We start from the raw sequence: 25,294 nt of genomic DNA, 5'->3' as shown, positions 1-25,294 counted from the left end.
TGGCGCCTGCCTCCCTTGCATTAGCGTCCCATGCCCGAGGGCCTTGCAGGCCACTTTGCTGGCCCAGCAGCCTGGCCTCGCTGCCGCATCCACAAGTAAGAAGCTGCCCCTCTTCCAGCGGTACCGCGCTGCAGCCCGGTTGTGCGCGGAGAGAGCGCTGCGGCGCCCCCTGCCGACGGCACGAGGATCCGGCAGTGCCGGCGCTGCTGTTGTCACATGTCGGAAAGTCCCAAGCGCTGACGGTGGAAATCCCCGCTGGGGTTTTTTTTGTTGTTGTCTTTTTTTTTTTTTTTTTTCTGTCCAGGCGCTGAAACAGAAAGGGGAAAGAAAACAAGAGGCTGAGCTCAGCCCTTCATTCCGCGGCGGAGGCAGCGGCGGCAGCAGCTCCGCACCGGGGAGGGGGGGCGGCGGACGGGAACGCGGCCAGGTCAACCCGGGCCTGCTGCCGGCCGCTCGTTGATGGCGGCCGAGCCCGGCTGCGTGCCCTCGCCGCGGCCTGGCTGCTGAACGACATTCACCGGCGGATCGATCCCGTGCCCGGAGGAGCTCGCCGGTCGAGAGGTGAGCGCTGCTCGGGCGGGAAGAGGCTGCCCGACGGATTTCGGGAGGTTTTGTTAGTTCTGCGGCGGGCGGTGGAATTGTGCCCTCTGTTGACTGGCGGTGGGCCGGGGTTGCAGGAAGAGCGTGGGGCGGCGGGCTGCGCTTAGCAGCGGCGCGTCCAGCCGGCTGGGAGGCCCGGCTGGGGCTGCTGGAACCCGCGCCTCCGAGTGACGGAGATTGGAGGCTGCAAGAGCCTCGTTGCAGGTCTCGGCCGGCAGGAGTTTACCTTTGGCTTCTTCAGTTAGGGGACATTGCTGGAGCGCGACTCTGCCACACCTCAGAACAGAACGCAGATTTCCTCGAGTCCAGCATCTTCCATATTATATGCTGCGGAATTGTATGCTGCGCTGTTCCCAGCTTTTTTTTTTCCCTTTTTTTTTTTTCCTCTGGGAACTCAGTAATTACATGTTAAAAGTCGATAGTAGGGTGGCCGTGCAGTGAAGCACAGTGCAGTGAAAGCCAGTACAGCTTCTAAAGTCTTAATGTGCTTTGAGTTGTTAGCTTCTGTGGCTGCTGAGCTGCTTCACTGCTCTGTTTCTCACAGTCAAGGTTGTTCTGTTTTTGCCTTGATTGATGTTCGGCGTAAGTGGCACAAACAGTAGTTTCCACTTTTGAAGGGGAAAATGTGCCCGTAGAATAGAACAGAACATTGAATTCACAGTTCCAGTGAACGCTTCTGTAAACTCAGTACTTTTTGTTACCTAAAGCTGGAAATAACCACTTCAAGGGTCTGTGCCAGTAGTGATTAATCATCTGATAAGTCTTTATTTGGGTAAAAAAAAACTCATTGACTCAATCACTCTACTTACGTAACTTAGGAATTCAGTACTCTGGCCATCTCTGTGCAAAGCAGAGCTGTGGTTATTAGGTTAATATGTTTATATGTCATTCCTCAATCTTATGTTTAAATGTATGGATGATTTATGTGAGTGGTGTGTATGAAAATATATTGGTTAAGACTAGATGAGAAGCAGCTGTTAAGAAGCTTTCTCTTGGTTCTGGTCACCCTATACTTGACGTGGCATGTATCAAGGTCTTGATATATACCTGTGATTTGGTATTTGTCCCTAAATTCATAATTCTCGCTCCTGGTGTAACCAACTGAATTCTAAATGTTATATATGCAAACCTTTATTTTGCTTGATAGAAATTTGGCTTTGTGAGCAGAGCAGTGGTCTATGTGGACAGCACGTACTCTCTCCATATAAAAACAAAAGCTCATGGTGTTACTGCAGTGCACAGGAGGATGTGTAAATGCGGTCCCTGCATCTGGCTGCAGCTAGCCACAGAGTTAGCGTGCCCAGAATGAGTATTTCAGACTACAGATACTTTGAGGTTATGGGTTTTTTTTTGTTGTTCTTCCTGCTGTAGCCCATCAAGCCAGAGATACTGAAGAAAGGGATACGGGGCATTAAACACTGCTTGTCCCGCTATGGAAAAATATTGGGGTTTTTGAGCCAAGTGGAAATGCTTTTTCAGCGATGTTGACTTATCGCTGAGTAATAGTGGCACCGCAGCTTGCACCCCCACACACTGCACGAGCACCTCTGCAGTGCTATTCTGCTCACAAAACAGAAGGAGCCTCCAGAAGAGTAACACAGGTCTGTCCTTGGGTGTTTGGTCTGCCACTAATACCTCCTTTACCATCTTCAGCCAATGTAAGTATAGGACAGAGTCTAGCACGGCGTGTGATATCCAGGCTCTTTTTATACTGTACCCAGCATCACTTAGCAGAATGCATGGGCTGCGGAAATCTGAAATGGACATTATCTGGTTTTTTGGCATGTCATCAAAACAAGAGTTTGGAACGTGCTGAAAGTTCAGCAAGTATGGTATTACACTGTGCAATTATCAATTAGTCAAGTTTCCAAGATAGTTTTCCCTTCTCTTGATCTTGCCTTTTTCTATCCTTGCTTTCATTTGACTGCCTTTTTTTGTACAGTGATGTAATCTCCTTAGTGATGAATGAACACTCTTCAGTAGTTAATAAATGATCACAATAAATGGGTGGGATAAGCTCTTCAGTAGTTATCTCTGAGTAATGCAGAGAGGCTGACGGAGGTGAACTTTAAAAATAATAGTCTATATAAGTCTCAGTGGATGGTATCCACTCTATGTACTTTACAGTCAAACCAGCAACTAGAATCCCACACATGAAAGTGTGTTCTCATTCTCTGCAGAACTGATTCTGCTCTGCAGAACAGTGCTGCAGAGCAAGGGCAATTAACAAGTGAATAAGAGAATACTTTTCTTTTTCATTTCAGATTTTGTCTAGGAACATGGCTGGCCAACACATCCTTCCTCAGGCTTTGTATCAGAGCAACATGCTGAAAGCTGTGAAGATTAGAGAGAGGACACCTGAAGATCTGATCAAACCTCCCAGTGGAATAATTCACCACTTCAGGACTATGCACAGATACACTATAGAAATGTTCAGAATGTGCCAGTTTTGCCCTCAATTCCGGGAAATGCTTCAGAAGGCCCTGACTGACCAAGCCACCCAGACTTCGCTGGAACGCCAGAGGAAGCTGAACTGGTGCATGGAGGTCAGGAGACTTGTGCCTTTGAAAACTAATGGTAAGTTGTGAGCAGGTCTTTGCACTCACTTTAAACTAGGTAATACAGATCTGCCGTTTTATCTTAGTTGTGTAAGCTAAAATTCTCTCCGGGTGGCATGCTGTCCAGAGTCTATAGTAATCACTCGCCCATCTCGTGGCATGATGAGTGGCCTGAAAAATTCTCAGGTATTTTCAAAACATCAGTAACTTCTGGTATGTCAGAGGAAAAATAGCATGTATGGACACTGTTCCGTCGTTGTTCCATGGACCTGACTCTTGATGGGTCAGCTCTCCTATTAGAAGCAGTGATCAGCCCTTAATGCTGGGCAGGTGGAGGTTTGGGATGCTTTGAGCAGCAGGGATTTGTTCTCTTCTATACAGGCCAGATGGTAGCAGCCTTGTGGAGCTCTGCCAAGCTGACCTCGCTTGCAGCAGGCTCAGCTCTACACGCAGCCAGCTCCCTGGTTTTCAGCTACCTAGCAGGGTCTGTGAGGTTCTGCCTTTCCTTAGGGCTTGACAGCCATTCCTCCACATGCCTCAGGCAGCAAAAATTGATGGCCTTTTCTCTCAAGGGTTGGTGCTGGCTATAGGACTTCTCTTCAGGGTTACTTTATGCTTTTTGTGTCAGGCGCTATAAATGAAATAGAGGTAGTACAAATATTTCTTTGTAGGGTACAAGAAGCCCTATTGTCACACAGGAAAATTTAGCACATGACTGTGAGAATTGCTAGGATTTCACATTCAGTGCAGGAAAGATTTGGTAACAGTTATGAGTTATGATCATGCAGCTGCAAACTCAGACTCAGGATTCTCTGCTATATAGAGTGCCCCAAACTGGGAATGTAGACTGGTAGAGTGATGAATCCAAGAACATGGGAAATAGGTATTTTTTGTTCAAGGAGCAGGTGACACTGGTGGTAGAAACACTGAGTGTGGTGGACCTTCAGCCTAGTTCAAGTCCCAGCATCATGCTCTTTGGGTGTTTGTTTTCTGATCTGTTTATATACACATAGTCCTTGTCTTTCTAGACCAGTCTTTTCTCCCCTGTCTGATTGTACACAGCTGTGCTTCACAAAAGCTATAAAAACAGAACCACCATGTAGATGCAACTGCTCTGACCTTGAAGAGCCCAATCCAGATGTACTCCTCTGTCATTGTAATAGAAGCATGAACTTTTGGTGGGCTTTGTGGGCTGCATCTGCATTTGGCTGTAGTTGAGCGCCCTCATAGGCTGCGTAATCTTGAACTTCCAGGAGGACTGGGAATTCTAGAACAGCCAGTGCTTGGCAAGTCCCAGGAGGGTGGCATTGCTCCATATGTGGAGCCTTCAAAGTTTTGCTCCAAGAGATATGCTTTAACAGATGTCCTATGAAAATGGTCAATGTACATAGGTTTTGTCTGCAGCAAAGTGCATAGGTTTTGGAATCCCACATCTGATAGTAGTAGGAATTCTGCAGGGTTCAATAACTGACTGGGCAGGCAGTGAATGGGGTCCGTTGTGTCAGGTCCTTGTGTCAGGAATGTACACCGGTGTTACAAATTTGTGGACTGGGATTCCATCTAGTGAGTAGGTGTTCCAGTATATAGGGTGCTGAAATATTGGGGCTGGCTTAGGAATGGCGAAGTCAAAGGGTTGATTTGTGTTCCCTCCCATACCTCACGCAGCCAGTGCAGTGCACACGGTGTGGGTTCGGTGCTGTAAGGTCGCTGAGGGCATGGAAAGGAGGGAGGAGTGGCTCTGAGAGCCTGTGGTTTATGCAAAGTAGTCACAGCTTTGCAGGAGGAGAAAGGTAAACTGGGCTGAAGGAGTGATCCCTGAAAAACAGGACAGAAGCCTGGAGAATCCCTGTGCTAGCCTATAAAATAATGTTATTCAAGTGGAAAAAAAATGTGAGCTTTTTTTTTTTTTCCCCTCCACGTGGTGTGAAGAATATTTTAAAAGCATTCAACTGCGTAACCTGAAGATGTGGGAGGAATGCTTTAGTTCCTTCAGTCACTGATCACTGACGGGTTTTTCTAAGAAAAATCTGTGTTCTTTCTTTCTGACAGTTTTGATTGTTCAAAACAAAGAAAGCGATTCTCCTGTAGGATCTTTTAACATATATTTTTACCTCATACGTACGTGAGCTTCTGGCGTAAGAAAAACCCCAACTTTCGAATCGCTACACGTTTATTTGCGGACGTGTGCAGGGAGAATAGAAGGGAAGGCGGTAGGTGGTACAAAAATGGAAACTGCTTTTTTAAAAACAACACACACAAAAAATTCCATCATCTATTGGCTGCGGCGATTTCACTTGTATAATGAATAGGCATTCATTCCAGTTCACCCAGCCACACCCCCGGGAAAGTCCGAAGGAGGCTTCGCTGTTCAGCTGTGCAGGCAGCAGAACAAAAAGTACGGCTGTTGCTCAACTGCTAGTCAAATAGTGCTGGGGAATTCCAAGTGCTGTGTAAGGAATTTGGTGTGGCGTGCTTCTCAATAAAGAACTGAAAGTCAGCTCTGAAAGAAAAAAAAAAAAAAAAAATCTTATCTTTGCTCTAGATTTTGCGAAGGGAAAATTTTACTGGGATTAATATCTCATCTCTCTTGTTCAGAAGGAAACCCAGACAGTTTTTCTATATTATATGTTGCTCCCTGAATTTTTTAGCTCAAACAGGCAGGCTGCAGACTTTAGGTAAGCTGTGCAAGATGTCATTCAGAAACCAGAAGGCAGTGTAAGGAACCTGGTGTGCAAGGAGTCCATAACAGTTTATAAAGTACCTCTCAAGTGATAGCTTTGGTGTTTGTTGCAGATCTTTCTCTGACATATCAGAAAAAATAGCAGAAGTGTTCATCCAATGACTTACTTGAGCCCGTTATGCATAATGCATGGTTTCAAGTGTGTGTGTGTGGTGGTGGTGTTTTTGTTTTTTTTTTTTAACTCCTATATGAGAAAAATCTTGCAGTTCTATGATAGTTAATGTCCTCTATTCCAAAGAAATCACTGTGGTTTCTTAACTTTTGATGAAACTGCTTCTCCCTGTATTAAACACCAGACCTAATTTTGCATCTGGGGCCATGACATGACCAGACTGGATGTGGCTCTAGGCAGCTTGGTCTAGTGGTTGGTGACCTGCACGTAGCAGGGGGGTGGAAACTAGATGATCATTGTGGTTCTTTTCAACCCAGGCCATTCTATGACAGTAATGATTCTTGGTATTTCCCTTTCAAAAGGCTATTGAAGAGGATGGGTAGAAGCAGAATTTGAACCCCAGCCATAGGCATGCTTAGTCACACCTTTCAATTAAGTTAATTAACCAATCTGATTCTCAGTTCCTCCCATCTGAAACTGCAGAACACTGTTTTTCTTCCTACATGTAGGGAGGACTTTCAATTGAAGGGATTGTCTGAATGGAAAATAAATCACTGTTTTTCATTTAGCTAATCTTAATTCTGTGTTTTAGGAAAGCAAACCTTAAACATTCAGCAGTGCAGCATACAGCTGTCAGTACTGAGAGGAAGGAAAGAGGTGTTCCTACAATTACTTTACATAAATCTCTTACTGTCTCTCAATCTTTGTAATTCCTCTACCAAGCAAAGCCTATCGCTGCAGCCCTTGTCAGAGGAAGTGAAGCTTGCTGTTACTATAGGATATTCTTAGTGTTTTCCATTATCTCAACCCTGTGCCATCGGGTGTATACATTAGTGTAAGCATTGGTGAAGGAGATTTACACATTCTGTTGTACTTTTAATGTGACTCAATTATGTTTAAAAGCTATTTCAAGTATGTTTGACATTTGCAGTCAACCCAAAATTTAGTTTGTGGTATCAGTCCAAGTTAAATAAAGAGCAGGTTTCCTGTCACTGCTGAGTGACAGCTTACCGAGCAGTGAAGGGACAACCAGAGGAAAGGAAACCACTTGCTTTATTCTCCTGAGCAGAGCATTCCTAGCTGTGATCTGCTTGTGAAAAGCCTTCTGGCAGAGCCTTAGAGGGAAGTGCACTTGGAATATGTGTATATGCTGCGTATTCCCAGATCTCATGCGTTGGTGAGATTGTATTTAAGTAGCCGTTTAAAAACAATTTTTATTTTTTTTTTATGCAGGTGATGGAAATTGCCTCATGCATGCTGCATCGCAGTACATGTGGGGTATTGAAGATGTTGACCTCGTCCTAAGGAAAACGTTGTTTAGTGCACTCAGGGAGATTGACACACAGAACTTCAAGCTGCGCTGGCAGCGGGAGGCTATTAAATCCCAGGAGTTTGTGCAAACGGGACTCCACTTTGACACCCGGGTAAGGAGGCCGGAGGGATCATGCTGGTTCCTGAATGCTTGTCAGTGTTGCCTTGCTGATTTTCTTTCATTTTTGGCTTCATGTATTTCACTGTTAGTGGAGAGCAGAAATATTGTTCTTTTGGAGAAAATGGGAAAACCTAAATATTTTGCGTGCTGCAGTTGGTTCCTGACCCCTGTGTCTTTGGACTGGTTTTGAACTGATGGATGTTTCTTTTCTCAGAACTGGGAGGAGGAGTGGGAGTATCTCATAGAAATGACCTCCCCAGAAACATCTGGGGCTCGAAACAGACTTCCTTATAATGCACTGGAAGAAATCCACATCTTTGTTCTTGCTAACATCCTCAGAAGACCAATCATTGTCCTTGCAGGTGAGTTGTCCAGCATGTCATCTCTCATTAAGAACTGCATTAGTCTGTGCTTTATTAGTAATCTGATCTTGAGTTTTTTTCTTTTTGCCAATTGCCCCGACTTAATAGATTTTCTTCCCTATGTAGATAAAGTTGTGAGAAGTTTAGAATCAGGCTCCAGTTTTGCTCCTCTGAACGTTGGTGGTGTTTACCTGCCACTCCTTTGGCCAGCTGAAGAGTGCTACAGATATCCAATTGTGCTCGGCTATGACAATATGCATTTTACACCACTTGTGACCCTGAAGGACAGTGGGCCAGGTATTTTTCAAGTACATTGTTTAGTATTTGCATAGGGTCTTCAATTTTGTTATGCTGCTAAAACATTTAAAATACAACCTGGTTTATATTTATCTTTTGAAAGTTAAAATTGGTGTAGAAGATTTCTTTGGAATACATTGTTAAAATTTAAACAGAAACAGTTGTGTCTGTAAATCTGAGTAGAAAACTAAAGATTGTCTTCAAAATGCCAGCTGAAAAGGGAACACAGCTCACCTGCATCAAGGCTTGGACAAGTCAGATGGTGGCCTCTGCTTTGCAGTGCTCTGGCCTCCTTTTCATGCCCCTCCATGAAGAGCTTTGAAGGACATGGTCTCACACCTGTGGGCTGCTGCCTAGTAGGTGTGATGAGATGCTTTAAAGATGGCAAAGTATGTATTTCTTCTGAATGGATAACAGTTCTCTAGGTTCAGGTTAGGGCATCATCCCATGAAAATATACAGTGAAATAAGATCTATGATACTTCCAACAGTGAGAAGACAATTATGCTGTGGGAACATTAAAATTGCAGTGGGATGGGGTTTGATCTGTAGTAGGGGCATGTCTGCCTCCTCTCTCAGTTGTGCTCTTTAGAAACCGACTGGTCTTGCCAGCTATTCTCTTGTCTCCCCAAAGTTCAGTAGCAGTGTTGTATCTCATACTCTCATCTGATAAAATATCTATGCTAAACCTTTATGTTTCCACACAGAAATCCGGGCTGTCCCTCTGGTCACCAGCGAACGAGGCAGATTCGAGGATTTGAACGTGCACTTTCTGACAGATGCAGAGGAGAGGGAGAAGGAGCAGCTGCTGAAGGACTACTTGATAGTCATAGAAATTCCAGTGCAAGGCTGGGATCATGGCACAACTCATTTAATTAATGCTGCAAAGTGAGTGTCATTCCTGTTTCCACAGTTAAGTTGTTTAAGGTAGTGGTAGGATCCAGATAGCCTTGTGTGCTTTTCATCTTTCCTTTCCTACTTTGGCAGTATACTTTATCCTCTGCAATAAAAAATACTTGGCATTTCTGTTGATACAGTTGTAAGTGGTATTGAGCTCTAACCACGTTCAAAGGCAAAAATATCTTCAGACTTAGCAGCTTGAGCCTAATATTTTAGAAAAGTAAAACCAATGGATTACTTTCTGACTTTCGTTGACTTTTTAGATTGCTCAGGAAGTGGCTGGAAAGCAGTTAAAACCAGGAACTGGTTACACAGAACCGCTGCACTTTATGCAAGGGAAAACTGCCTAAAGTGTACATAGTATAGTTCTGTCTATGCTAGCGAAAATATTTGGCAATCTTTTTGAAGCATAGATGCCTTGAAAGTTCCTGTTGTGGTGCAGCAGGCAAGAAGCTGTGGCCAACGAAGGAGCTGGCATCTGCCCTCGTGCCCCTGGCAGTCAGTAACATGTTGAGCAACTGACTGCAATCACCAGCTTCTTGCATGTGGGGATCACTGGCAGTGGTGTCTGCCTGCCCCTTTATGACTATCATTACTTCCATTGCAGCCTGCAGAGATATCTCTGTGCTGTCAAGTTCTGTTTTGGGGGCCTTCTATCCAAAGGTTAAATGCAGTAGTAATCGAGCTTCTCCTGTTGCCCCAATAGGTAATACAATAGGTAATAGTAATGCAAGCAACACTAGCTCCTCGTTCTCCAAAATATTGTATGGTAAAGCTGCAATGTGGGATTTTCCCTGCTGTCAGGGTTCGGGTAGGGATTCTGCTAGGAGTACTAGCAGTGCACATGGTGAACTGAAGCCACCTAGTTTGTTTGAATAATTTGACTAGTAGCTACAGACCCCAGAGAGCAAAAACAGGAGCAGGTTTTGTAATGAAGTTTATCATGAAGTACTGTGTCTAGAGTATGGAAGGTTTGTTTTTAGTAGGGGCTGGTAAAGAGGGAGATCTGACACTCTAGTTTCAACTCTACTGGGCACTGGTCTTCAGACAAATTTAGAATTTGGGGGATTTTCTTTTTATTTCTGAAAGATTATCCGATTATTCTTCCCACAAACAACTTTCAGAGACAGAAAAGCCTCACCTTGAAAATCCTTTCAAGAATACTTCCGTTTAGCACTGTGTGAGACCATTTCTTTAGATGTGAAAGTCTCTATTTGACATCACTGAACACCTGCTTTTCAAATTATTTCCATTTACAGCAACAGTTTAACATCCTGGATCTTCTAGCTGAGTAATATGGATGTATATTAAATCTCCATTTCCTCCCCATGTGGCTTATATTTGCCTCCACCCCTACTGTCTGCCCTTTTCAACCATATATATTTTTTGTGTATGTATATATTATTTATTTATTTATTTATTTATTTATTTTGTCTGTCAGGTTGGATGAAGGCAACCTGCCCAAAGAAATAAATCTTGTGGAAGACTACTTTCAGCTGGTGCAGCATGAGTACAAGAAATGGCAGGAGCATGCTGAGCCTGCCAGAAAAGAGGCCTGCTCCAGGAACAGACAGGAACTGTCTTTTTCCCAGCTCTCCCTCTTACAGGTGAAATGTGAAACTCCAAACTGCCCTTTCTATATGTCTGTGAACACCCAGCCCTACTGCCATGAGTGCTATGAACGGAGGACACAAGGAAGCAAAGGAAGAAAGCAGGTCTCTGAAGCAGCACCTGAGAAACTGAAGGCAGCTGGGTCAGGCTCCTCCTGTGGTAAAGCTTGTGAACCTGGGGGTTGGATGTCTGAGGAGGCTGTAACAGGGCCTCGCTCTGCACCCCCAACTGCTCCCAGCCTTTTCCTCTATAGTGAAACCACTGCCATGAAATGCCGGACTCCAGACTGCCCCTTCACCTTAAACGTGCAACACAACGGACTTTGTGAACGCTGCTACAATGCCAGACAGCTTGCTCCTTGTAACAATTTAGATGACCAGAGATGTTTGGACTATGCCACGTGTAAAGTCTGCCTTCAGAAGGCCAACAGGACATTTAATGGCATCTGCAGCACTTGTTTCAAAAGGACTACAGAGCGCTCCTCGAATGGCAGCCCTGGTTTTGTACCTACATGCCATCAGAGATCTACATCTGACCCATCTCAGATCCCACAGAGCCTCCTTCAGCATTCCTGCCAGCAAGCTCCTAACAACAACTGTGATGAGCTGCCGTTGGCTGCGCTGCCTCATGCCCCACACGCTTTGGAAGAGAAGAAGGGAAGTAAGCTCTGCAGGAAGCCTGGCTGCAAGTTTTTTGGAACAGCTCAGAATGAGGGCTTTTGCACGCTGTGCTTCTTTGAATACAGGGAAAACCATGGTAAGTGAAGATGTGAGGTTTGTCAGATGTGGTGCAGATGGTGAAACTGAAGTTTTGCACATGCTGTGCTCTAAAAGATCAAGAGGTGACAAACACTGTGTAGCAGAAGCATCAGTGTGAGGAAAATGTGCTTTATTGGCTGTTATTATTCCAAAAGGGAGGCGTGCAATAACAGTGTGGGATATGTGAAATCTTGTAAAACTTTCCATTGGCTTCCATGAAAGAAAAACTTGGTCAGTCAAGCACTATCTTTGATGCCTTCCAACCATACACTGCAGAAATGTTTAGATATAAGTCTTCTCAGATTAAACATCATCTTAACTAGACCAGTTGTAAGAACTGGTGATGGAAGTGATGTCGTATTGAAAACCAATTGTGTTTGGAACGCTTTTTAAAAACTTGGCATGAATTTGAAGATCTATATCCATTCTGGGTTTAACAGATGTAACACTGGAGTAATGACTGAAATCTCCATGATAAACAGAGCAAGCAGAATTTGTCTGTGGTTAATGTGCAAATATAATGTGTAGATAATCCAAAATAAGTATTTGATAGTAACATAGAAGTATACTGTTATAATGTACCTTGACATGTTTCTTGATAGTCTATACATATGCTTAAAATTAAGCCCTAAAATAGTCTGTAAATAAATCATGTTGTGAAATCTTCAACTTCTATGCTGCTGCTGTTACACAGGCAAGTGCCTTTGGATACAGGGGGTGGAAGGCATATGAGATAAGTGTTATTTTCCTCTCACAAGACAGTTTTGTTGCTGACAAGCATGTCAGTGCTACACTTTCCATGAACTTTTACATTAAGGACCTATTATGCTAGCTTGCAAAAGCTTATTTTTGAATGTTCACAAGGAAAACTGTTATGATTGCGGAATATATAAGATTGCCTCATTAGATTAAGAAGTATAGGGTGCATTAACCTATTAAGCTCTGTGCTACTGTACTTCCACTACCCCATGTGATTGAAATGAAGGAGGACAGAAGGGAAGAGTTGGGATATATCGCAGATGACATTCTAAAACCAGTGGTGATTTTCCTTGTCTTTAGTGAGATCCAGTTTCCATGCTGTGAGCAGGTTGTTCTTGAATCAGCTGTTTGATGTAAAGATCAGTCTGTACTAGCCCTTTGTTTATGTAAACTGAAGGAATGTGCTTTGACTGAGAGGTATCAGGGTTGTCAAAATTCAGTGTTTGAGGCGAGTCAATTTTTTGGTTTTTTTCTTTGCAAATTGAGGAGCTTCTTGTAGTTACTTTGGGCCGTAGCATCTGTTGGGTTCATTCACATTTCCCCTGTCCTTTCTTTGCATTACAGACAGTGCTTCACTACGCCATCAGAGGAGATCTCAGAGGAATTCCTCAGCAGCTGGTCAACAGGGGAGCTCAGCTGCCACTTTCCACAATACCATGTCCTGCCAACAGCAGAACTGTAGCACCCTGGGTAGCACCATGCTGGAGGGTTACTGCCAGAACTGTTTCATTAAAGCCCAGAGCCAGCGATTTCAGGAAGCCAGAAGGACAGAAGAACAGCTAGTGAGACAGCCTGAAGTAAGTATGAACTTTGAAAACCTTCCTTTTGTTTAGCATGTTTTTCCCTTGTGAGGGTGACTCAGAGCGTGTAATAGGATGCAGCAACATGAGAATTTTCTAAGTGTCATGGGAAGACCAGTGTAAGGTATCTCATGATTTCCACTTGTTACAACTGAGCAGTACTTCTGATGGTCATTTGCAATTTAGGATTATTGTGGCTATCAGTTCTTAGTTTTACCCACTTGGAATTTGACCAGCAATTTCAGTGGAAGCAGCTGGACCCACAGTTTGCTTTGTTTGCTGTTTGTACAAGGATTTTCATTCATCCCTTGAGAGCTATGTAATTGCATCAAGAGGTTTAGTCTGCTTCATGTTGCTTTTTTCATTGAGCGCATTACAGATTTTCTTTTGCGGGCTTTTTCACTTGGTTTGTTTTAGTTTTAGAATTGAGAATCACCAAAGATACAAAACTATTTTTCTAGGAGGTGACAGAACCTTGCTATTCCTGGGTAAAGCCTGAATTGTCTCTTGGTATTTTACTCTTCAGAAGAAGTATGTGTCGTTTTAGGATCTGGAAAGCCCAATAGCTTCAGTGTGAATTTTCTACTTTGCAAAGCAGTCTCCCAAAGCTCTTGCAATTTTTGCAGCGGTGTGTGTTGTTTGTGATTGCTAACAGCCTCCCAGTGGTCCCGTATACAATACATTAGCACAGGTGAAAGTAAATGAAATGCCACTTGTGCTACCAGCATGACAACTGACAGCATTTTTAATGTGTTTCAAGAGAACAGGACAGCGCAGAGATCTACAGCGAGCAGCACTGACTAGCCAGAAGAGACAATGTGCCGTGGCTTCATGTCGAAACAACCTGGCCTGCAGAAGCAGTGAGCTGTGCCAGCAGTGCCAGCGCCTTGGCCAGCTTGTGCAGCTGGGGGGTCCCAGGGAGCCAGCTGCAGATGAGCCCCCGAAGCAACGCTGTCGAGCCCCTGCTTGCGACCACTATGGTAATAACAAGTGCAATGGTTATTGCAATGAATGCTACCAGTTCAAACAGATCTACGGCTAGCAGAGAGGAAGAGTTGGTAAAGAAGAAGAAAGTGATACCAGCTCCTTCCTAAACTGAAATGGTGCTATGTCCAAAACACTTACCAGTCCTGGGAGCAGGGGCTAGGGGGGAAATGTAACCTGTCTGCCCTTGTTCCTGTTTATTCCCAAGAATGGGAATAAGTATGTACTTCCTCTAAACACTGCATACAAGAACTACTAAGGAGGGCCGGTTGCTTTCTGCACAGAGCTGTCTTTCATGAATAAGCTCCTGTCATGCTGTATTTAATTCTTGGACTTTCCAGTTGGAAGTTTGAAGCATTTCATTCCAAAGAGCTTCCTGGTTCTGCCTCTTTCTCAGTACCTCCCCAGCACCCATACAAGGAGGACTCACATCTCATCTCGCCAGTGTGGGAAATCTGTATTGATGTATACTGGTCAGAGGCGAGTCTTTGCTGAGAGAGATCCCCCAGGACAGACTGATGTGACTTGCAGTCAAAACAGAGTGAGGTTGTCTGAAGAAACTTGCTTTGGTTTGCTCACTTCCTTGCTTCTGTTTTTGTGGAGCTCAGCAAGGCTGGAGCTTGTGCGGGCATTTAGGATGATATCAGTGAGTGGTTCTGGGTTTGCAGAGCCCTTGGCAAACTGCAGTCTTAATGAACAAGACAAGTAGTGGTCAGCATTTAGATCCTTTCTCAAAATCAAAGATAGCTGGAAAGATAATGTGATTACAGAAGTAACTTTTACACGTATGTGATGGAAAGTCTGAATCCTGCAATTCCCCTCACGTATGGCAGGAATTGTCTTCAATAGAAGAAAAAACAGACACAAAAGGTGTTCATCTTAGGCTCCAGTTGAAGCCAAAGCAACTTTCTTCTCGTCCACTATCACTGTCAGAAATACACATGCTGCTGTTCACGCCCCCACTCCCTATTTCTCACTTTTTCTATCATCCTTAATGTGATTCTGACATCGTGCCTAACAGCTTGGAGCTTGGCAGTGGGGTGCGTTAGGATCAAGACTTCTGGAGTTCATGTATTTACTTCTCAATCTGCAGTACTTCAGCAAATTTACCTTTACTGTTGTGCCTGATACCCTCTTTTCTCCTTTCATACCTTTTAAGTTTTCAGTATCTGTTTTGCTGCTGCTGTTCTGGAGATGATACCTTTTCTAATTTCCTTGTCAAGTTCAGAATCTTTTTTTTCTAGATATTAAAAAAAAAAATTAAAAAGAAGCAAAAAGTTAAAATAACTCAACTTATTTCTGTTAAATTTTATATATTTTTAATGTTAATGTGAACATATGTTTATTAAAATATTTATATTATTTCAAACAATGCAACTTGAAATTTGCACATCTAGGATTTTTTTTACGTATATTTACTCTTGTGTTGAAATTTGCAAACTTAAATGTATGATGGAAAAACATTCTCAGATATAAAGAAATAAATTATTGAAGGATTGAATCTGGTTTTTTATACTGATGAGAGGGAGCACAGTTGAGCACATGGCACCCACTGCAAAAAAATTTCTATCCAGGATAACCATTGAGCATGCCACTGATGTCCTCTGTTTCAGGTTGTGTAGCCAAGCATTTTCAGAAGGCAGTAGATTGTTGTGAATCTCTGCAGTCTCTCAGTACCTCATTGTACTCTCAGGAAGAGCTCTTGGTACTTTGTGGGACACCATGCAGTCAGTGTACATCAGGACTGAGCTCCTGTGTGTACTCAGTCTTCTGTTCCCAGAGCTGAGTGCAGCCAAGTAAGGATGGGGCTGGACCAGGCTACAGGGGAAGCTAAGCCAGGCAGACCTGACTTTTCTTTCTTCATTCATCTCCAGTTACCCTAAGGATTCCCAGCTGGCTTGAGTGACACCTTGGGAGGTGGTGATGGTCATGAGAGCTCTCTATGTGTGCAGGAGCAAAGGCCCAGGCTGGCCCTATTACCTCCTCTCTCTGGAGAAGCAGGGAAGGCCTTCAGTTTTTTGCTCTTGGCATCTGGCTTGCTCAGAAGCTGCTGATAAGCAAGTTGCTAATTGCTCAGCTGAAAAATACCTGAAAGGGTTATTTTCTTGTCATCGCAAGTTCATACAAACCCAGCCAGGTTTCCAGGGGCTTTCTGAGCCGTACACTCCCTCAGCATAGCATGAGGATGCCTGCACTGGTGCTCCAATATTCCAGGCCTCTGCCTAAACAGGCAGCACTGCATCCCACCCTGAATTCTAGATGCTGCCCGCAGTCTGAAGGGAAAAGTAGAAGGGGCTGCAAGCCTCTCTGTGTGTGCTCTGACAGAGGAATCTCTCCTATGAGGTGATCCTGCCCACCCTGTCTCCTGGTTGGCTGCTCTCTATCCTAATTGACCCTTTCATTCTTCATTCAAGAGCATGCTTTAGCACATCACCTTCAGTACCTTCCTAGTTGAAGCCACATAGGTGCTATATTCTGAAGTATGTTTGTGATAGCTAGTGTTTGTAATTCTCACAGCTCGCTCACATACCTGAGTTCCTGCCAATCTTCCTCATACAGAGTTTAGCTCACCTCCCTTTGAATGGTGTGCCACATCCTTTCAAAGCAGAGAACCTGAAGTCTGTCTGCTCCCTCAAGGCAGAGCCTCTCAGGCCTACCAACCCAATCTCTACAGTGTATTCCTATTCTTCGGATTCTGACGGGGAGCTGGGAAGGGGGAGGTTGTTTAGCTCTGGTTGCCACTGACTGCAGCCTCTGCACAGAAAGGTTTCAGCTGAAATGCCTGAATCCCCTTGATTTTCTCTGCTGCTTTCTGGGCCTATTAGTCATAACTTTGAAGTCACATGTGGCTCATCTCATTCTGAAGCTGTATGTAAATGAGCGCCCAGCCTGTCTCTTGTGACTGACTCGTGTGGGAACTTTAAAGATATTAGTGCCTTTTTTTCTTTTTTTCTTTTTTTTTTTTTTTAATACTTTGGTATTTCCCTAATGCCCTGAGGGGATTTTGACCCTCTCATGCTTTCTGTTGTCTGCACAGCTCCTCAAGTATTTTTTTCCTTCCTGTTCCGTAAGACGGAACTTTCATTTGGATTCTCCCTTTTGGAGACCACTTACAGAAAGAAGCCTCTTTGCTGAGACACAAGGGTTTCCTAGATTCTTTTTTGAGTGGAAATTCCTTATAACATGGTGCAGGAATGGATCGTTTCGCAGGCTGTGCTTACATGTTCATTAATAAAATGAATCCCTAAATAAAGGAATACGTGTAGATAGACTCAGTAATTCTTCCTGACTGAGAAGACAGATGATCTAAATGTTATCTGTTAGGCAAAACATGGACCTTTGGAGCAGTTGTGCACCAGTGACACAGCCAGCAGGCTGTGATCTGAAGAGTGACAGGCCAGCTGAGGCCCTATTCTGGCCACAGATCTATATTAAAATGTTTCAAACTTCCCATGGGGAATGACCCTGGACTAGGCACCAGGGCAGTTCACAAGGACACAAACCAGTGAGTTGAAGTGGTTTTAGGACTCAGCACCCATAGCTTGGGTCAGCATCCCTAAGATATCTCAAATGCTTTTGGTTGCATAAAGCAAATTCTTGGGAATTGCTGTCATTTCTTCTGGGAGCAAGAAACAGCAGGTGCTCGACAGAATTGATATCCATCTCTTTTTTCCTGTAGTAGTTCCCAACGTTTTTGGATTATGGATCGGCGTGTCACTGGTACATTTTCAGTGCCTATAGTAAAGCATTTGTAACAATTTCTTTGGCTCACACATTGCTCAGTGTTGTAAATGCAGCTACACAGCTCTTCAGCTAAGTCTCAGTGACTTTATCTGGAGCTGTAGTTTGGCAACTTTTTGTTCCAAAAACCAGTTATAACATCCATATCTGGGATGGCCCATACACTGACTATGATAGGAATAGGAGAAAAGTCAGTTCAGCAATTTGGATACATACATTAAAAAGATCCCAGTGTGAGACTCAAGCTCTATGGATACATTTAGAGTCTTTCTCAACCAGGATTGGGTGAGAAAGCTCTAACTCCTCTTCCACGGAGGTGCAACAGGGACTTTCAAGTGGCTTTGTGAGGGAGGTCTACTTTACTGAAATAAGTAAACATGCTTGCACGCTTAATCCTTGTAAAATAAGTGGCTTAGCACAGTGATATGATGCAAGTTTTGCATGGGGGGAATAGCAATTACGTAATTTTATCCAGCATACTTGAGTAGGACTCAATAGTATAATATGCAAAACACCAAAAAAGAAAACCACAATGCTGAGCAGTTACGATTTCAGTTTATATTAAATGTAAAAAAAGAAATAACACTTTTCAGTTGCCTGTATTTAATGAGCAGTGCAGCAAACTTGTTCCAGATGGGAGCAGATTCAGTGTGCTCGCATGAGCTTGGTCAGTAATCTCTGTGCTGCTGCTGTCTCCCATATTGGTGATAAATGCTGGTAATACCAATGCTTGCCTTGTTCAGAAGAGTTGGAAGCACAGGAAGAAAGAGAAAATGCTCGGAAGTGGCTTAACTGAGCTGCCACTTTAATTCCCCTTGCCTGGGTCAGCTGTGGTTATTTTGGAGAAGCCCACCGTAGTCTTCCCAAGGAATAGTGGAGCTGAGCTGGTCAGTCCCCTGCAGTCCCCTACGTCCTCTGCCACTTCCCTCTGCCAGTGAGCTGCTGCTATAGACAACCTGATGAGCACAATCGAGCAGCAGCATCTCAAGTTACCACGACATTCATTTAAAAAAAAATCCTTTATGTACATATATTAGAATGTCTTTAATGTTGGTCAAACAGAAACCTGAAATAAGAGCAGGTAATTTTGCTTGGGAGTTTTATGATGACATCTTTTTGTACTGATGCTAATTTTCAAAAAACTCCCTGTGTCTAATATTGAAAGACAGCCTACGGCGTGCTACGCAGACTGCCCCCTCCTCCGGCCTCACTAAACTGAACACGGTGTACGTAATCTCGCCCCCTCCCACTGCCCTTGATCTCTGACAGCAATGATTCTTTATGTTATTTATTCGTGTTTTTCCCCCCCACCATCTTTTTTTTTTTTTTTTTTTTTTGTAAGGGCCTGGTACAAATACATGATGTTGGGCAGGAAGTAAGATTTCCCCTGGTGAATTACCATGGGGGAAACTTAGGTTTTATCCTCTGCTTATGGCTTCGTTTCAAGGGATTCATATGATCTAATACAACTGCATATGGTGAGTTCATCCAATTCCCACCCCATTCTTTTTTTCAAAGCTGCTGCTCAGTGGCATGTCACAAGGAGGGGTCAAAATTCCCTTCTCACTTACAATGTAAAGCCCAGCTGGTGAGCTGGGGCACTGCTCCAAGCATGGCAGCCCTGTGCAGTGTTCCTCACTTTGAAACAAGCACCTCTGCCACTGGCTGCTCTCAGGTACTGTGGGACACGGCCAGGCCGTAGCATGAAGTGCTGTGCAGCCTGAGAACATGTTGCCAGAATTCCCACTCACTAAAATTAATGACTGAAGCAATCATTTCATTTCCTCTTTTCTGATATTTGTGACAAAAGAGCATGCACCGAAGTGATGGCTGGTAAACATTTTGCTGTAAGATCTGATAACATTTATACTATATATGTCAAGCCTTAATAATTTGATGGACTTCAGCAACTTTACTCTAGATTTTCTGTAGGATAATTAGGATGGGAATTTGGCCAGGTATCTTACACAAACAGTCTCTAACTTCCTTTTATGTGTTCTGGAGTGAAAAAAAGAGGCATTCAGTTGCTGCTGTTGCAACCCACATGCCGCAAAGACATCCCTAAGTAAGCAGACCTCGCTGTTAAGTCCTCTTGTAAATAATGACACACCTTGCAGTAGCTGCTCATTACAACGTAATGGTAATTAGGCATCTCAGCCTTTTCTGTGGTCCTTAGTGCACAATCACTTAAAAAGCAGGAAAAGTAGCCTGACCGATGTCCCAGCAGGATAGGTTGTAGCTTACTTACCCTCTAACTTATAGCCTGCAATGAAGATAAAACATTTTTACCTGAGGGAACAGATCACATCATTTTTCAATTACATGTTATTGATACACAGCCAGCAAAAAAGATGATGTTGCACGCTGTTTCACAATCACGTGCATGTCTAGACCAGCCTACATCTACTGCCTAAAAGAAAAAAAAGTCATCATTTCCAGAGACTTTTTTTTTTCTTTTTTTTTTTTAAAAAGGGGAAGTTTTGGGGGTGGTAATGGAGCCACAAATGCTGACCCTCAGCAGAGCAGATCTCTTTGAAGGCTGGTGCTGGGGCAGGTGCTTGGATCCTCCAGTGCTTGCCAGTGCTCCTGTGCGTCTGAGTCATATCAGTCGTGTGCACCACAAAAGTTCACAATGCATTACTCAGAGCAGGCATGTAGCTTGGGCTCTGCCAAACCCGAGGCTACATGAATGTTAAATTTAACATGTTCATCATCAGAATTTTCTTTCTCTCACTCTTTTTTTTGGGCACTCAGCAGGGAAGACTTACTAAGGCAGAATTTCATATTGTTGGGATTTCATTATATAATTCACTGACTTTCAGTTTGCTTTGCTGTTACTTCAGACATTTGAGCTTTGCTTTTCTCTCCTGCACTGGGCTTAAGTCAGACATCCACTCTGGGCTAGACAGTGCGTTCAGTCCTCCTCGAGGCTTTGGTTTTCCTTGTGTCCTCACATTATAAGGCCACTACAATGTTAAGTTACCTCACTGTCACGTGTACTTTGATCCAGGCTGGCTTTCCTCTACCAGAATAGCAACCCACCAGCAGCTGTGACCAAGAACAAGCTGATCTGTGTTGTACAGAGCTTCATGATAATTTCCACCACAGCTACACGTGCACTTACAAAAGCGCCTACGCATGCTGTAGGTTTCCAGCTTCAGCTCCCCAGAGTGCTTCTGGTGGTCTCCCTTTGTCTCCTGGTGAATTCTGTCTTTTTGTCTCCCACCCCCACACCAGTCAGGGTGCTCCTGGGTCAGTTTTTGGGGAGGATGTGTTCCTCCACTCTGTCACTTTGGAGAAGGTGAGAGAGTGTGAAGTGCAGTTTGCTAGAAACGTCCAGCCTCTAAAACTCCTCCTTGCTTTTGCCTTCTTCATTTTGTACATGGCTTCTTCTGTAAAAATGCAGAAGTCTGGCTGAGCTCTGCTTTGGGTTGACCTTCCATATTTCAGTTTATACCTTTTTGAGTTGACAGTGCTTCCTAATTGGAAATAACTTTGAATTAAACTCATCAAATTCAGCTGCAAATAGAGATAGGCTTTATCTCTTTTTTTTTTTTTTTCTCCCCCACAATGAAGTTTCAGCTTGTACTAGTAACATCTATCGTACAGCTGCCAAAACAGTGTTTGTTCTTCACCTCTTTTTATTAGCATGCATTTTTTGTTATGTTTCAGGGTGTAACTAAACATTATCACTGCTAGGGAAAGCGTATCTAAACCATTTTGGTCATGATTTATTTTTGCTCGGTTAAAAAGGAACAAGATACTTGAAAGCACATGCTAATTTGTAAAAATTGAACAAACCTGTTTTAATACTGCAATAGGGGAAATATCATCAATATATAGCATGAATCCAGCAAAGCCTGTAATAAGTGGAAAATAATTGCAGGACATCAGAGAGGACAGCAAAAACAGGAGATGATTACTTCACAGGCATGTGGAACCAGAAAGTGTTTAATCTGTAAACTTTCTTGTTTTCAGCTGAGTGAAGCAGAGACAAGTAGACACAAGAAAAAGTACAAACAAGTTCTTTATTCTGCAACTCCATTTGAGCACTCTAAAGATAGCATCAAGGACTGCATGGAAATCCCCTGGATACACTTTGTAATTTTTTCCGGTGAATTTCGGGATAGCAAATATGAAAGGCGAGGGTAAGTGGATGACCACAGCTGGTGTAGGCTGCACTTTGGTATTCCGCTTTTGCAGTGCAGACACCCAGGGTGGAATTAATCTCAGCTGTCTTTCCCTCACTTGACTATCAGGGGCACCCAGATGACTAGCTCAGATGTAGATGTTTACTCTGCAAAGGTGACACTGGAGTAGGTGAATCCCACACACCATTTCGAAGTTGATGTTTCCTCTTGAAGAAAGCTATAAAATTAGGGCAATATGCAGATTATCTTTTACTTTGTAACTCACTAACTAATCAGATTTTGATGCTGAACAAGCCATGAAGATACTTACAACTTATAGCAACTAATGCCTCCCAAAATCAATGGGTATTAGGCAATTAAATGCCTTGTGTCTCTGAGGCACTTAACCATCTATGAATATATATTTGTTTTGCAAGAAATTAAAGAAGTAACACTCCTAACTCCTCTCAATAGTTATGACATTTAATTGATTAATGATTACAATATGCGCTGACATCACAGAATTACAGAATCATAGAATCACAGAATGGCCAGGGTTGGAAGGGACCTCAAGGATCATGAATCTCCAACTCCACCCAATCCTGGGGTGAAATGTCTGGTACTTAAATAATTATACTTAATGTTTCCATCTGTATTGATGATGTACTTGCTCCCCTCCAACAATGTAATTTTGGGACCAATTGAGGCTCAACTTTAGAAAATCTTTCATTTTTCTGAAGTTAAGTTGTTATGTTTTCTTCCAGATACTCTTTGGACATAGAAGAACCAGGATGAAACTTGCCCAGAGGAAGCACGTGGAGCAAGATACATGTCCCTGCACTAAACAGTTACCTAAATAAAAAGCTCACTATGTTACCATTTCCACAGTTACTTTGAGTGTTAAAGAAATGTATTTGAATTCCCAAAAAATTTCCAGCTCAGGCCCTGTATGTTTCCAGCGTAGAAAACCAGTGTAAGTGCAGTAATATGAAGGCAGGACTGTTTGGATGGAGTGTTAACTGCAAAACACTTGGCACTGTTACCAAGGACAATGTCTGCTTGCATTAATAATGCATTCCAAGAAACAGGCTTTCCCTTTGCAGTAGATGGAATTGCATCATAGAACCACCTGTCTCTATCATCAGTTCTCCTTCTAACAGAGTGTCAAACTACAAGCTAGAGCAGTGGGCATAGTTCTGCATATTACTTCTGGCTGGCTACTGATCGTTACGTTTAGCTTCTTTGAATCATAAAGATACAGACGTATGCAAGAGTTTGTATCCGGCTTACGCAGTGATAAGTGTTATGAATGGGGGGATATAATTGACCATTTATTTACTCTGAGGTTTTCAAAGTTATCAAGGGAGATGAAAATAAACCACTGTGGTGTGAACAAGGAAGCGAAGTGAGAAGTTCATCTCCTCTCTAGTTGGCTGTTACCTATTACTGTGGTGATATATTGCCATAATCAAGGAAGAAACACCCTCCTTGCAGTGGAAAAATGTTCCTAATAAAGATAAAATTGTGATCTCAGTGAGAATTGGGAAGTACCAGTAAAAGCTTACAATTATTACCATGGAAAAAAAATCTCAGCAATGAGAAATACAGGGGAAAAACTACTTCTAGCTTGTTTATACATCCACAAACTGCACAATTCTTTTTTACTTCTGCAACAAATGAACTCATGTTAAGATATTTGCCCGTTGTGCCCTCCTACCTTCTTTGTTGTTTTCAGGTTATAATTCTCCTGTATTAAATGTGTTTGTTTCAGTGGGTCTAGACTACTAATCCATCTACTTTATACTGTTTTACAGACTCTTCTGTCTCCTTAATTTTTAGCATTCTATTAGTCTTTCTCTTGTTTTGGTTTATCAGTAACTTCTTATTATTTTTTTCCAGGCCCACAGAAGAAAAAGCTGAATTAGATCAAATCTGGCACGGATCTCTGCAGAAAATAAGTAGAGAAGCCATGTGCTGAAGATTACTTACTGCCAACCTACTTACAATTTGTCCATTTCAAAGTGCACACTGTTTTTTGCAGCGAGAGTTTCTGTATTTTTCTGACACAACATTGTACATTATTGAAGCAAGTACCTCACAGAAGTCTACATTATTCCTTTTACAAATCATACTAGAAACTGATGTCAGAAAAGCATGGTTTTTATTAATTAACATGGACTCACATGAGCAATTGTCCTTCATCTTTAAGCAACTTTTGCAGGATTTGTGGGTGTAAGTTGGATTTGGGAAAAGTGATGTTATTTACTTATATCACGTAAGAACAGCACTTTCCATTACACTTATAGGTAAGACAAATTAAAAACAAAAACAAACAAACAAACAAAAAAACACAGGAAGTTTACAGAACACTTTTCACCTCTGCATTTAGAATTGTTTATCTCCAGAGGAGATGCTAACTACTTCTAAGTTGAATTTGATGCTAAAAAATCTTTATTGCCTTTAGCTTTGCTAACCTTTGATTTTCCCTCAGTGTGATTGCAAGTTGGACAAGTGAAGAAGTTCAAAATATTCCTAAGTTCCTCCTACAAACGTCCACGTGCTGTTTTTGTGAAATGAAATTGTATTGAAAAGATCTAATCATTTTACACAGATCAAAATTGACCTATAGTGGTATCACATGGTGTAAAAGTTCTCCAGTAACATTAACCTTTATTAGTCCCTCTATATCCACCTAAACCCCATGAAACATAAACAAAATTACCCTTAGAAAAGTTCCATACCAGGCAAATTTTTTTACCTATCTCTGTCCCAAACATGCAAACTACCATATCTTCTGCCATCCTGCACTAGTCTTTGGGGAGTTTCAATCCCTGTATGTGGGTGAGAAGTGGTCACACCATAAAAAACAACTCAGATGTCAAATGAACTAATGGATGACACATAGTGCGTACTGGCTTACAGTTTAACCTTCAGGTTTTGGCAATATGTGGTAATGCAGAAAGTTCTCTGCTCCTACATGTCTGCACAATTCATCCAGCTCCACTGCCATATTCCTGCTGCTGAGTTGTTCCCACATAGCAGAGAAAAGGTTCCTTTTCTCTCAGCCTGGAAAATGTGATGACTTTTATTTATAGTTCCACTCAATCACTGTGTTGTACCAAGGCTAAACAAACTACAAACATGATTAAAAGCAATTTTTATATTATTCTTTTCCTGTGTTAAATAAGAGAAAATGATGTGTTATGGATTTCCTCCACCAGGATGCTGAAAACTTTCAAGAGGAAAGCATTAATTTAAGAAATAGTAATTCATTTTTTGCACAGAGATTTACCTAGGAGCATAAGCAAAAGAGCGAGGGTTTTCTGCCTCCACTCCCATGTGGATAAAGCACAGAATAGTGCATCCCTAAAGTAGAAACAAAAACTACTACTTTTACACACATTCACTCTATTAACTTCTTGCGTAGTGGATATTTCTTTGGTTCTGCTCAGTGGTGGGGTTGTGTCAGATCTGTGATTGGAAACAACCCAAGGGAAGCCTTTTTTCAAGA

The 25,294-nt window shown here is 42.7% G+C and overlaps 1 protein-coding gene across 3 annotated transcripts; it reads left to right on the top strand.

Moving 5' to 3' along the window:
• Positions 1-420: 420 nt before the first annotated feature.
• TNFAIP3 (TNF alpha induced protein 3) lies at positions 421-24,949 on the top strand. 3 transcript variants are annotated; one of them, XR_002112116.3, is made up of 11 exons: positions 421-561; positions 2,865-3,177; positions 7,244-7,434; positions 7,657-7,804; positions 7,931-8,101; positions 8,808-8,988; positions 10,442-11,367; positions 12,693-12,925; positions 13,689-13,908; positions 21,632-21,801; positions 22,548-24,949. XR_002112116.3 is itself a non-coding variant. In XM_085217208.1 (10 exons), the coding sequence occupies exons 2-10, from the start codon at positions 2,880-2,882 to the stop codon at positions 22,562-22,564; spliced, it is 2,385 nt and encodes a 794-aa protein (XP_085073334.1). In that variant the 5' UTR covers positions 421-561; positions 2,865-2,879; the 3' UTR covers positions 22,565-24,949. The 3 variants fall into 3 exon arrangements, 2 of the variants coding, with proteins under 2 accessions (XP_085073334.1, XP_010705556.1); XM_085217208.1 differs by lacking the exon at positions 21,632-21,801; XM_010707254.4 differs by lacking the exons at positions 21,632-21,801; positions 22,548-24,949 and having other exon boundaries at positions 13,689-15,413.
• Positions 24,950-25,294: the final 345 nt, after the last annotated feature.

The sequence above is a fragment of the Meleagris gallopavo genome, chromosome 2, assembly GCF_905368555.1.
Source record: "Meleagris gallopavo chromosome 2, MGAL_WU_HG_1.1, whole genome shotgun sequence".
Lineage (NCBI taxonomy): Eukaryota > Metazoa > Chordata > Aves > Galliformes > Phasianidae > Meleagris > Meleagris gallopavo.
The sequence above is the reverse complement of the archived record's forward strand: the minus strand, read 5'-3'. Positions and strand labels throughout refer to the sequence as shown.

Excerpts from the sequence above, each read along its gene's own strand:
- TNFAIP3 (XM_010707254.4), top strand. The coding sequence starts at position 2,880 with ATGGCTGGCCAACACATCCTTCCTCAGGCTTTGTATCAGAGCAACATG. Across the intron at positions 3,178-7,243 it reads TGTGCCTTTGAAAACTAATG|GTGATGGAAATTGCCTCATG; the intron begins GTAAGTTGTGAG and ends TTTTTTATGCAG. Across the intron at positions 11,368-12,692 it reads TGAATACAGGGAAAACCATG|ACAGTGCTTCACTACGCCAT; the intron begins GTAAGTGAAGAT and ends TTTGCATTACAG.